General features: G+C 45.6%; 1 protein-coding gene across 4 annotated transcripts in view; it reads right to left on the reverse strand.

Moving 5' to 3' along the window:
- Nucleotides 1–13,433, reverse strand: part of ZMIZ2 (zinc finger MIZ-type containing 2) — a 214,877-nt gene that overhangs the window by 67,129 nt on the left and 134,315 nt on the right. For 3 of the 4 annotated variants that reach the window (XM_030201742.1, XM_030201743.1, XM_030201741.1), the window contains 5 exons: nucleotides 12,949–13,097; nucleotides 10,993–11,107; nucleotides 5,906–6,107; nucleotides 3,590–3,782; nucleotides 491–757 (listed from right to left, as the gene is read on the reverse strand). In XM_030201742.1, the coding sequence (XP_030057602.1) occupies nucleotides 491–757; nucleotides 3,590–3,782; nucleotides 5,906–6,093 (648 nt within the window). In that variant the 5' untranslated portion in view covers nucleotides 6,094–6,107; nucleotides 10,993–11,107; nucleotides 12,949–13,097. Of the gene's footprint in view, nucleotides 1–490; nucleotides 758–3,589; nucleotides 3,783–5,905; nucleotides 6,108–10,988; nucleotides 11,108–12,948; nucleotides 13,098–13,433 lie in introns of all 4 variants that reach the window. The other variant, XM_030201744.1, reaches the window with a different exon arrangement.

A 13,433-nucleotide genomic window follows, 5' to 3' on the forward strand; every position in this document is an offset into this window, starting at 1 on the left:
GTACATAAGTACATAAGCACCGCCATATTAGGAAAAGACCAAGGGTCAAAAGCCCGGCATCCTGTCTCCGACAGCGGCCAATCCAGGCTTCAAGAACCCAGCAACCCCCCCCCCCCCCAAAAAAAAAAAAAAAAATGTTCAATGGACTTTTCCCTCAGGAATCTGCCCAAACCCCCTTTAAATTCTGTAAGGCCAGCTGCTGTCACTACAATCTCCGGCAACGAGTTCCAGAGTCTAACTACACGCTGAGTAAAGAAAAACTTTCTCCTATTTGTTTTAAATCTACCAGGCTGCTTGCTAGTCATCAAGGTATTGTAGGAATGTGTAGGCCATAAAGTAGGAGAGCAAGCCATTAAGGACATCGGCAGGTCAGTATATCCTGTATAATGCATCAGATATACCAACTGCTAACTTCTCCTGTATAAATAGTGAGTTCTTTGCTTGTACCTGAGTTCTAAACTCCACTGTGCCCCGGCTTCCAAGTACTCACATCACTGGAGTATGTTCTCTTGATTCCCTGCCGTGGCATCTGCTGAGCCTGAGGAGGCCCTGGGTAACCATGCTGAGGCATTCTCACTCCCGCGTACAAAGGATTCATTCCAGGGCCCCTGGAGGGATTCATACTCATGGGAGACATCCCCGAAGGGCCCATCACCCCACTAATGCCTGCAGGATTCATCCCACTGCCAGGCACTGCTGGCCCCCGGGGACCTGAATGGGGCATGAACTGGCTGTTAAAGGACTGCCTTGCTCCCATCTACAGCGAGAGAAAATAAAAAAACATTAAAAAAGCTCAAATTAAAATTAGTAATTGAATAGGTCAAAGTCACTACACCAAAATCTGGACACATGTCAGAAATGAAATTGCACAGACTGAGATCTGAATGGTCCAAGCACTGTTTGATGATTTGCTATCTTTGTCTGTGCACTGCTTATTACTTTGTATCAAGCAGTATATAAATGAATAAATGGAATGGAATGTCAATTGTGTCATTATAGCCCCTATGGATTAAACAGCTTGCGTAATTTGTGATGTTGGCTAACAGGGCCACTCCCACTTTAAAGTGTTTATAATTACATGCTAGAGCAGGGGCAGGCAAAGTATAGTTCACAAGCCAGAACTAGCCCACTGGCACAAAGGGTTTGGCCCACCACCTAGCATCAATTAAAAAGTGTAAATGGCCTGTAAAGCCCTTTCCACAGTTAGTCATCACCTACCTGCAGCCCGCAGCTGATGCAGATCCCTCCATGGCCTCTAACACATCATCACTCTGAGCCAAAAGTCTGCTTTTAATGAACCAAATATATCTGCTGATTGAGACTGATCAGGCATTGGAGACCATGGTGGGAGCTGCATCAACAGAGGTCCACAGGTAGGTGATAATGGACCATAGAGGGGTTTCATGGGCAGTTTATAGTTTTTATTTTGTTTATTGATGCTAAGCAGTGGGCATGAGGGCTGTAGTAGGAGTCATGAATTAACACAGCTGCAATTCCAAATGCAGCATTCAGACCATAAAGTTTGTCCACCTGTGTGCTAGAGAGTAAGTATTAGTACATGCTTTGCTTTCCTCTGTTAATATTACACAGCACACAGAGGTTATGACTTTCTTTAAAAATAAGGTAGAAGCATTGAGTGGGAAAAAACCTTTAAGGGATAACACAGCCATTGAGTGCAAGAAATGCCCCCATTTGCTGGTATACAAATCCTGAAATTTCTTCCCATCAGAAGCACACCATTTTGTTCCATTCTTTTATATACTGATGAACGTAACGTTGATTTTTAATACATGTGTTAACTACTCTACCAGTCTCCTACTTTACATATTCAAAGCACAACACCAGCCTTGAGAAAACACAACACACCACAGTGTGCAACAGGGAAGCCCAGTCCCAACCTATTGAAACTTTACATCTCAGGAGGCTCCGCTAGGCCTGTTGGGAGAAGTTGCTAAATGCTCTTTTTCTGTGCTGAGTGGTGTCCTTGTCACCATGAGATGCTGATCCAGTCCAGTCTTTATAAATCCCATTCACAATTCATTCTGCTTTCTCAGACATGACCAGATTAAACTCTCCTAGTGATACCCCCCCCCTCCCCCCCAATATTTAGCGCTATTTAATTGTTTAGAACGGATGCTGACTGGTTAAATAGCACTTAACCGGTAATCCGCCAATATTCAGCAGGGGGTAACCGGGTATCCCCCACTAAATATCCCCGGTTAGCGGCTAGCAAATAGCCGGTTATATCAGCACATTTAACCAGCTATCCGCCCATTTTTAAACAGGGTTTTGCAGCCTAATGAAAACCTGGTTTATCTTTGGGCGGTTTAAAGATATTGATTTAATCAGTAATCTTTTAACCAGCCAAAAATAAACCGGATATTCAAAGCCGGTCACCGAAAACGGCCTAGCACTGAATATCCGGACTTAGCGCCAACCACGGGAGTTAGTTGGTCTATCTCTCGCAGTCTGAATATTGGCCCCAAAAGTTAACAGGTAGTAAGGACCAAAGTCCATTAAGTTGGGACTCAGACCAATAACGGACTCTGGAATAATATCCCACCATCCAACTTCATGCCTTAGACTTTAGCTAAAAAGCATGCTGTCAGTAAAGATCGATGGTGAAAATTTAGTCCTTTAACTGTGGAGACCTGAGTTCCAATCCCACCTCCACCCCACACTATGGGGTAAATAGCAGGTGGAACTGAGCGATTTGTTTAGTCAGCGGTGGCTTTATACCCACATATTTGATGTCAGGCTATGTCCAGGAACCAGCACTGACTATCCAAGTATGTGCGGACAGCCAATATTCAGTCCTTAACCGGATATATGGAACTGGACAAAGATAGGACTGTGTTTTATGCGGTCTGATTTCTCCGGTTATGTACTAAATATAGGGGCCATTTTACAAAGGTGCGGAAGGCTCTATGTGTGTGCAGCACACATCAAAATGAGACTACCGCCAAGCTAGCGCCCCCCCCCCCCCAAATTTTGGATTTGGTGCAGGCCTCTACCACTGGGATAAATTATTTTTTTTATTTCCTGTCGTGCATGGCATTTCAGGCATTAATCAGCAGTTGGTGTGTGCCGACCAGTCACCACGTGTGTAGTGCTTGAGCCCCTTACTGCTAGATCAGTGGGTGGCATTAAGGGCTCAGGCCATAAATAGGCAAGCTCTGGTTTCAATTTTACCACAGGTCCTTTTCCTGGCCCATTGAAAAAAAGCCCTTTATCCCAAATGCAGTAAACACTGGCTCAGTGTGCGCCAGAAACAAGCACCCACACTACAGCAGGCCATTTTATGCCGCAGCTTAGTAAAAGGACCCCATAGGCATTTAACTGCATAAGTGCTGACTCTGCCCCAACTCCCCCCCCCCCCCCCCCCCCCCCCAACATAGCCAGATTTGGCATAGGCGGTTAGAGGGCATATTCAACAGCACTATCCGGTTACGTGCCACTAAATATCCCCGGATAGCTCCGCTTTGAATACCAACCCCTACGTGATTTTCCAGCGCAAGTAAGAACAGCAAGAGAAAGAGAGAGAGAGATGCACAGAAAGTGAACAAAGATACGAGCTTCAGTGGCTTACCGCTCCATACGGGCCCAGATCCTGGCTCTGCTTCTCCTGTAGGGCTGCCACTGTTGCTGTGGCAGTTGCTGTGGCTGTGGCAGCGGCTGCAGCCACTGCTGCAGCTGCTGCAGCCTGGGTAAAATCTGAAGGGGGTCTTCCTGTATGGGAAGGAATTGCCATTCCCCCTGGGCCATTGGGGCTTCCAGCATAACTGGAGGATGGATAAAAGGAGAAGACACATGTCACAGTACCATCTTTGGATTTATTTATTAAAATATCAAATGCTGCAATGGTAAGGGGGTGAGTCCCAGACTGCAGCTCCAGCTTCTTAAGTACTGTCTAGATACGTTGCCAATTTACAGGGTGTTTAAGTTGAAGAAATGCTTGTACAAGGAAAATAGGAGCAGTACTAAAAGAATGTATTAGAAATATTTCCTTAATATAAACTTGATCGCATTTACTAGGACTACACTTCTATCCTTGGGCCCTTATTTAAATGAGCCTCGCTATAGTGTAATCCAGTGGTTCCCAAACCAGATCCTGGAGGCCCCCCAGCCAATAGTTTTCAGGACATCCACAATGAATATTCATGACAGAGATTTGCATGCACTGCTTCCACTACATGTAAAGCTCTCTCATGAATATCAATTGTGGATATCCTGAACATCTGACTGGCTAGGGTGCCTCCAGGACCAGGTTTGGGAACCACTGGTGTAATCTATGGAATTCCCTTCTATCTTACTTCAGGGCACAACCCTCTCTGCAGACATTGCTCAAAACCCACCCCTTTGCTGAAGTCCTTGGTCCTTCTTCACCTTAATACTCTTTCCTTTCACCCAGTTCTGAATGCCCTCCGTTCTACCCCTACTTTTCCCCTTTTTATTTTGGTTGTAAACAGCATAGATGTCATCACTGGTCCTCTTGTGGTATATCAAGCTTTGTGAATAAATAAGTAAATAATCAGTCAAATTCCTAGCAGTGACCCAGGTTAACTGCACCCTGCTTCCCTTTTCCTGGGAAGGGTACTATCAAACCACGATGTGATTGAGGGGTTGATGCAGAAAGCTACCACAAGCCTAACCATGTGTTTACCGGGGAGGGGGGAGGAAATGTGCATGCTACTGGCCACACAATGCAGAGAGGGGTTGATCATGGCAGTAATCTTATGCAGTACACATGGCCACACATTGCATTAAAATTAATGGTAATGAGGCCATTAAGTATTCCTTCGTAATTCACAGAAGGAAATAGCTTTTGAGGCGTACATAACCCATGAAACATTTCACCAGGTGTGGGGCAGCACAGAAAGGTTGGTTGGCAATGGTGACCCAAGAAACACTCCTACAATGTCCTACAATGTTTTGTGATTTAGAAACACAGAAACCTGACGGCAGATAAAGGCCAAATGGCCCATCCAGAGTGCCAGGTCAGACTGTGGCTCTCAAGGACCTGAACTGCCCATCTAATCGTGCTGTGGGTGGGGGCTGGAAGGTTTTAATTAAAAACTACAATTCAATACGAAATTTTATAGGGTTTATTTTTTTCCAAGTTTTATATTTTGTTTAGGGGGCTGGCACAGTTTTGTTAAATACCAGTCCTTACTACATGTTCAATACAACTTTCCTGGTGACTCCAGCTAAGCAGAAAAAGAGCACAATCCTTTGTAAATAACTATTCTTTTCATTAGAAAACTAGGGCCTTATTCCAGCAACTTGCACAGCCTTCCAGAACCTGAAGATTTGAGCACCCTGAATTATCACACTGCTCATCAGATCTCTTGCTGGCAGAATGTGTGAAGTGACAGAAGGACGTGGGGGAAGGCAGTGGTGGCCCTACCATTAGGCCACCTGAGGCAAGGTCTTCTGGGAGCAGCATATCTTCCCACACCAGCCACGGTCTGGCATCTTCCCCCTTCCTTCTTCCATCCACTTCCCGAGCCTACCTTTGTTTATTAAAAGATGGTGGTTGCAGCGATTCCCATTGGCTGCCTTTCTGCCGGCACCGGCCTCTTCTCTCTAGTGTGGCCCGCCTCTGACATAACTTCCTGTTTCCTCAGAGGTGGAAAGCAGTAGAGAGAAGAGGCCAGTGCCAGCGGCCTTTTGAAAAACAAAGGTAGACATGGGGAATGGGGTTGAAGAAGGAAGGGGGGAGATGTCAGACCACGACCGGGGGGGGGGGGGAGGAGCCGCCATCTCAGCCCTCGCCTCAGGTGGCAGATTGCCTTGGGTCACCCCTGGGGGGGGAGGGCCTCTCTTGTATATCATGGTAGAGAAACCTCTTAGCAATGGGGAAGAAAGAAAAGGGTAGGTGGTTTTCTGAATGCTCCATCCTTACCCGGCTGTGAAACCAGGACCTCCGGGGTAGCTGTTCCTGCTGTACACACCCTGCTGAATGTAGCCTTTCCCAGCTCCGCCTTCAGAAAATGCCTGTTGTCCCAGAAATTGAGGGGAGCTCATGCCAGGACCACTGCTGCCCATGTTGGGCATCATGGGGCTGCTGTTGGAGTTGCCCCCTGGGCCCATGGGGTTCCCAAAACCTGTATACCGGTGGGAGGGAGGAAGAGGAGGAAAGTGTGAGAGACACAGTCTTAATAAAAAAAAAAACAAAGAAAACAGGTTTCTCTGTAGACAGCAGGATAAAATGACCATCAATGTCATCCAATAGAATCAAAACATGGATATCTTTCTCAGATTTCAGAAAACCCAAAAGAGCATGAGTAGAATTCCTGCACTGGAGTACCTTCAGGTGTTCCCTCAGCTTAATGCTGACCATAAGAGTCAAGTTGCTGGGAAGGTGGACAGATAGGTGTGTCTGATTTAGCCTGCAGAGAAGCGCCATTACAGGTAAACCAATCACTTTCTCCACTGAAAAGCAGAATGAGATCAGTCACACAATTGGGGAATTCCATTGTCAAAGTTTGTGGTATATTCTCCTTCTCTTTTTTTGCAACCCAAGAGAACATGTACGAGGCAATTAATCAAAAACCGAACAATCCTCACAGTCCTGTCTGTCTCCTGCAGATACATTTTCTAGGCAGTAATATGCTTAGAATGTATGAATGAAGAACAGGCTGCTATGAAGCAGATTTCTTCAATGGCATAAAGTGGGAATATGACCTTGAAGCTGTCGTAGCTCTGACCTACAGTTCTTTCACTAAACCCTGCTGGGTCATGTAAAAGAGGAAGAGGCATGCTGCTAATCTGTTCAATGAGCTCTCCTTAGCTCCAGTGGTTTCCAGTTTGTTTAGGTCACATGATATGAAGCTAAGTGAACCACTGATGCAACTACATTCTCTTCTGATAGCAGCCTAGTGCTCATTTGTAATCCTCCTTCCAACTTTAAGCATGCAGCTTCAGAAACAAAGTGAAGAGCGCAGAGTGCTACAGACTGATTGATGTGGAAGTCTGACACTACTTTTGACTAGAACTTAAGGAGCATTCAAAGGACTGCCCTGTAGGGGTGGATTTTCAAGGACGGGGAATACACCACAGCTTGCAGCTTGTTCACTGCTTTGACTGAGGTAACTGTTATTAAGGAGTAGAGCCTTCCTGGTGGCTTTCTCAATGGGAGTTGTGTAGTATAACATTACCTGTTCAGAAATCTAGGATGACACCAAAGTCCTACTACGGTCCCATGGCACTGGCAGCTTCCTGTGTGCTTAATAAGTGGAAAGAAAGTGATTCTTTGATATGCTGCCTTTCCCCACAAAAAAAAACATCAAAGTGGTTTCCAAATCATGAATCTAGATGCCAAAGAATGAAGTGACACTGTATTTTTGTTAGCATCCTCATGGTACGCTGCTGTGGCACTGAGATGAGTTTTCACCAAAGACAGGCTGAGATCCCACTTTAAGAGGTGGAGTACATACTGAAGCAGGTTCCATGGGTTCTACCTTTTGCATGAGGTGCTGAATGGAGAACTTCTTCCATTCAAAGCTGTAGAATTTCTAGTGTACTGTCTTCTGGATTCTATGAAGAACTTGCTGACAACTTGAGAAAGTCTGAGGAGTAATACTAGCATGTACTCAGTCTCCATGCTGTGACAAGGAATGCACTCTCGGGTGAACAGTCCTCACTCATCCAATGTTATTAGCAAAGGCGATTCCATGATACAAAAATCAGCATCCTAGTAGATAGCTGATAATAAGCATGCATATCAGACATGTCGAAGTCAGACTGGAATTATAAGGATTATGCAAGCCTTGTCCTGTATCACCTTTTGGAGTGTTTTAGGAATTAGCAAAATGGGAGATATGCATACAGAAGGCTCTCCCACATCTCAAGCTAGGTTTCCTAAAACAGAAGAGTGAAAGCTTTGTATTTTTATCTGTCATGAAGATTTCTATGGCAGGAGCCTTACATAAGTACATAAGTACATAAGTAGTGCCATACTGGGAAAGACCAAAGGTCCATCTAGCCCAGCATCCTGTCACCGACAGTGGCCAATCCAGGTCAAGGGCACCTGGCACGCTCCCCAAACGTAAAAACATTCCAGACAAGTTATACCTAAAAATGAGGAATTTTTCCAGTCCATTTAATAGCGGTCTATGGACTTGTCCTTTAGGAATCTATCTAACCCCTTTTTAAACTCCGTCAAGCTAACCGCCCGTACCACGTTCTCCGGAAATGAATTCCAGAGTCTAATTACACGTTGGGTGAAGAAAAATTTTCTCCGATTCGTTTTAAATTTACCACACTGTAGCTTCAACTCATGCCCTCTAGTCCTAGTATTTTTGGATAGCGTGAACAGTCGCTTCACATCCACCCGATCCATTCCACTCATTATTTTATACACTTCTATCATATCTCCCCTCAGCCGTCTCTTCTCCAAGCTGAAAAGCCCTAGCCTCTCAGCCTCTCTTCATAGGAAAGTCGTCCCATCCCCACTATCATTTTCGTCGCCCTTCGCTGTACCTTTTCCAATTCTACTATATCTTTTTTGAGATACGGAGACCAGTACTGAACACAATACTCCAGGTGCGGTCGCACCATGGAGCGATACAACGGCATTATAACATCCGCACACCTTCCACGTCTTCAAAATTCTGTCTGCTACCCTTTGAACCAGGGTCCATTTGTGAGTCACTAGGCAACTGCTGAGCTTGTCTACAACCATTTTCTGACATGTTCCCTTTCCGTCTCTTTAACAGAAGACTTACATAGTAACATAGTAAATGACGGCAGAAAAAGACCTGCATGGTCCATCCAGTCTGCCCAACAAGACAAACTCATATGTGCTACTTTTTGTGTATACCCTACTTTGATTTGTACCTGCCCTCTTCAGGGCACAGACCATATAAGTCTGCCCAGCACTATCCCCGCCTCCCAACCACCAGCCCCGCCTCCCACCACTGGCTCTGGCACAGACCGTATAAGTCTGCCCAGCACTATCCTCGCCTCCCACCACCGGCTGGCTCTGCCACCCAATCTCGGCTAAGCTCCTTAGGATCCTTTCCTTCTGAACAGGATTCCTTTAGGTTTATCCCACGCGTGTTTGAATTCCGTTACCGTTTTCATTTCCACCACCTCCCGCGGGAGGGCATTCCAAGCATCCACTACTCTCTCCGTGAAAAAATACTTCCTGATATTTTTCTTGAGTCTGCCCCCCTTCAATCTCATTTCATGTCCTCTCGTTCTACCGCCTTCGCACCTCCTTGGTTCTGGAGATGGAACAGCTACAACAGTCCTCACTGAGGGAGGCATGGATCATGATGTTCCAGAAGCAGCAGCCCTCACATTTTGAAAGCCAGGAAGCAGTGAGCCCTGGGTGACATTTCGTGGCATTTGTAGAAAACCTCAGTGGGGTCAGTAACAGGCATCTTCCAGCCACACTGATCCTTCTAGAAGTCTGACACAACATTCACCATGAGGAAGAGGCAGCCGGCCAAGTTGAATTCCCCTTCTAACACAATTTTGTTTTCTTTCTTCTTTTGTCTTTGGGATGGAATGGTGGGGGAGGAAACTGGAGGGTTCAGAAACTAAAACACTAGGGTCACACCAGAAAAGATAACAAAATGAGAGAGCTGAATCATGTCTGTGCTGTAGCTCACAAAAAAAAAACCGAGGGGCTCATGAGGGAATGACTGCACTGGAACTCTTGTTTTTTCCTGAGCTCCAAGAGAGGAATCCATGTCTGCACCAAGGGATGGTGTCACCCATTTGTGTGGCTGATTTTATCCTTCTTGTTTAAAAAAAAAACTTTCTGGAGCACTACAAATAAATGTTAAACATTTAATTTTAACAGACCAGCAGGCAGAACTGAGGATTTACTATTGTTGTTTGCATACAAGTTATCTTACATGTTAAAAGACAGTTCCCCCCTCCCATTTTTTTGTATTAAAAGTCCCTTCTTATTAAAGCCATTCCTTCTTCTCCAGAATCACTAACAAAACAGAAATGAAGTGACCAGATGGCTCCAGGTCATTGGGGCAGGCTGAGCCAGTCATGGTTTTAATTCTCATGACATGCAGAGTCTTGAAGTCCTGTCTCTTGGAAATAAACTAGAATTACAAGTTCAGAGAAGCAATGGCTCAAAACCAGGCCTGGCTCAGGATACATTAGGTAACCCTACCTGGTGACCCACAGCTATTCTTACACACCCACACAACAGAAACTATGTTCATAAATGATGAGCGCCAGCCTGCCAACTTCACCACATGGTGCCTACTGTTTATCCATGCCACACAATGAGGTACAAAAGTAAAAGAGAGGGTTCACAAGTACACAAACCAAGCAAAGCAAACAATAGCACAAATAGGTCTTCAAGACTGGAATGATCAAGAGTTCTTTATTAAAAAGACCAGACATGGGTTGAAACACGTCCCGTGTCGGATCTTTTTAATAAAGAACTCGATTATTTCAGCTTTAGAAGGTTCATTTGTGCTGTTTTTTGCTTTACACAGTGAGGTACAAAATACTGCCAGGTGACAACATAACCAAATCAAACCAAACCTGGGCGGCCCTCCATGGTGGATACGTCTTGCAGCCTCCTTCCCGCCCACCCCCACCCCCAGCAGCATCAATGTAAGCATTATACATGCAGGAAAACACAATCAGAGCTTAGGAGGATGAGGTAAACTGTACACAGTGTAACTGCCATCTTTATATTTGACCATCTCTGGGAAAAGGTGACTAAAGTAACCAGAAACAAAAAATGAAGTATTAATTAATTCTGTTACAGCAAACAATTTGTAATACAAGAATCCAAAACTCATCCTTTTATGTGAAAAAAAAAAAGTTACAGAAGTTAAATCATGTAACTTTTGCAGACTGCTTATGGACTCATAAAAAATTGGCTATTCTCAGCATTTTGGATCTTTTTCCCAGAGACAGTCACATATGTGCTGCACTCCTAATTACCTGACTGATCTTACCCCACCACTTGCCTTGCTATCTGATTGGATGGCAGAAGGTCTGGCTCACCTGACTCTGGGAGGTATTGCTCACGCCCCACACAGTGGTTACCACAGAGAGAGATCCAGCAGGCTGATTGGTGTTCTGTTGCCAAGGAACCGTCTCATATGCAAATGAACCATCACTGTAATTTTGACAAAAAAGACAGCACAGTGCAACTAATTAATGGTTGCCCAGGAGTATGGAATGCTCTGCCCCATGATATTCACTAGTGCAGAGATTACTAGACCTTTAGGAAATCTAGTAAGACCCGACTGTTCACAGCAATATTCCCAAGTGGACAACAGCCTCCACTCCCATTAAAAGACGGAGGGGCTCGGCCAGACAGAATGGGGTGAATTGCCTTTTCAACTTTTATGCTGATGTTACGAATTGTTTTATGAATGTATCATGAAATGTTGTACGTTGTGTCGGGTATCTTATATTATAAATTGTAATAAAACTACTTTTAGAAGGGGATATGGACACTGGATTTCCACAAACTATGCTGGGGAGTGGCCTAGTGGTTAGGGTGGTGGACTTTGGTCTTGGGGAACTGAGGAACTGAGTTCGATTCCCGGCACAGGCAGCTCCTTGTGACTCTGGGCAAGTCACTTAACCCTCCATTGCCTACCGCATTGAGCCTGCCATGAGTGGGAAAGCGCGGGGTACAAATGTAACAAAAAAAAATATATATATATAAAAAGCAGCCCATTCTTAGAACCTGAATCTCACTGGCAGCCCTACCTGGTGCCTATTTATATGACACAAGAGCTAACATGGCACTTAGACACTGCAGCTGTCAGCTCCAAGATCAGCGAAGCTGTCATTTCTTTGAACATGTTAACAAACAAAAATAAGTTATTATATTTCCCTGTAGACTGTCTTCAGATAGTTCCCCCTGGGTTTCTGCAGCCCATTTTGTCAGGCTGGTAAACAATTGTTTGTTTCCTCCACAATCTAGACACTCTAGAGATGCCAGCTGTTCTGGGAACCAGAGAGGCCCATTCCCTCGTCAGAGCAGCATGCCAGTAGTAAAGATGGGCATCACTCTGCAGTCTGCTTCACTGGAAGATGGGGCTCAGTTTTCTCTTCTCCCACAGCCTGGTCACTTAAGAGTGGCCGTGAGCAAAGGGGATATGGGCAAAGCATAAATAATCCAGAGAAGCGAGCCACACAGAGAGTGCATACCCGCTCACTAGAGGAGGAAGCCACACAGAGAGTTCTTGCCCGCTCACTAGAGGAGGAAGCCACACAGAGAGTGCATGCCCACTGACCAGAGGATCAGGCCACACAGAGAGTGCATGCCCACTGACTAGAGGATCAAGCCACACAGAGAGTGTATGCCCGCTGGCCAGAAGAGCGAGTCATGCAGAAAGAGTGTGCGCTGGCCAGAAGAGCGAGCCACACAGAGAGATTGTGTGATGGTCAGAGGACCAAGCCACACAGAGAAAGCGTGTGCACTAACCAGAAGGGAGAGCCATATAAGAGAGAGCAAGCATGCTTTTTAGAGAAGCAACCCACACAGATAGCACATGTGTGCAGAACAGAGGAGCAGGCCACACAGAGAGAATATGTGTGCTAGAGGAGGGAGCCACACAGAGAACACATGTGTGCTAGCCAGAGGTACGAGCCACAGAGAGAAAGTGTGTGCACTGACCACAGCATAGAGCGAGAGAGAGAGATCATGTGCATTGGTCAGAGTGAGCCACACAGCGCGAGTGTGTGCGCAGGCCAGAGGAGCAAGACATACAAAGAGTGTATCTGCATTGGCCAAAGGACTGAGCCACAAAGAGAAACAGCGTATGCACTGGTCAGAGAAGTGAATTACACATAGAAAAGAGAGCGTACTAGGTAGAGGAGAGAGCCATGGGGACCAGCTAGTGAGACAGAGGTAATAGGAACTGTGCATAGGACAATGATTGCTGTAAGTCAAACACATTTGCCTATAATACTGAAATGTCAAACATGCACCATCATACTTACCCATGTGGCGTGGGTGGTAGGGATGGTTTGATGGGGTTCATGGAGTTCATTGGCTATGGAATAGCAAGGATGGGGGAGGGAGCACGCCGTACTGTCAGCTGAAGGAAGAGCCAGCAAGCAACTCCTGTGTGTCTTTTCACCGCAGCTACCTAGAATGAAGGAAAGAGGAAAAGAAAGGCTAGAGCATCAACAAGTAGTCACTAGGACAAAGACCTGGCAAGAAGCACACATAGGAGCCAAGAATAAGCAGGGCACTGGGACAATAACAAATTACATGAAAACACCAGCCACCCAATCCTACTAATCATAGTTCTAGCCTCTTCCAGCAGGAGGTGCTGTAAAAATCCTAGCTGTGCCACAGAAGTTTTTGTGTGCCTTAGCTCCTGCAGCCCATGTCTCTCTGATCATGAGGCACTATAGGAAATGGTACAGAGGCACTGGACATCACACCATTCTCCCTTCCATGCTCCTGCCCCCTCAGGCAC

The sequence above is a fragment of the Microcaecilia unicolor genome, chromosome 4 (genome assembly GCF_901765095.1).
Source record: "Microcaecilia unicolor chromosome 4, aMicUni1.1, whole genome shotgun sequence".
In the NCBI taxonomy this organism is placed as follows: domain Eukaryota; kingdom Metazoa; phylum Chordata; class Amphibia; order Gymnophiona; family Siphonopidae; genus Microcaecilia; species Microcaecilia unicolor.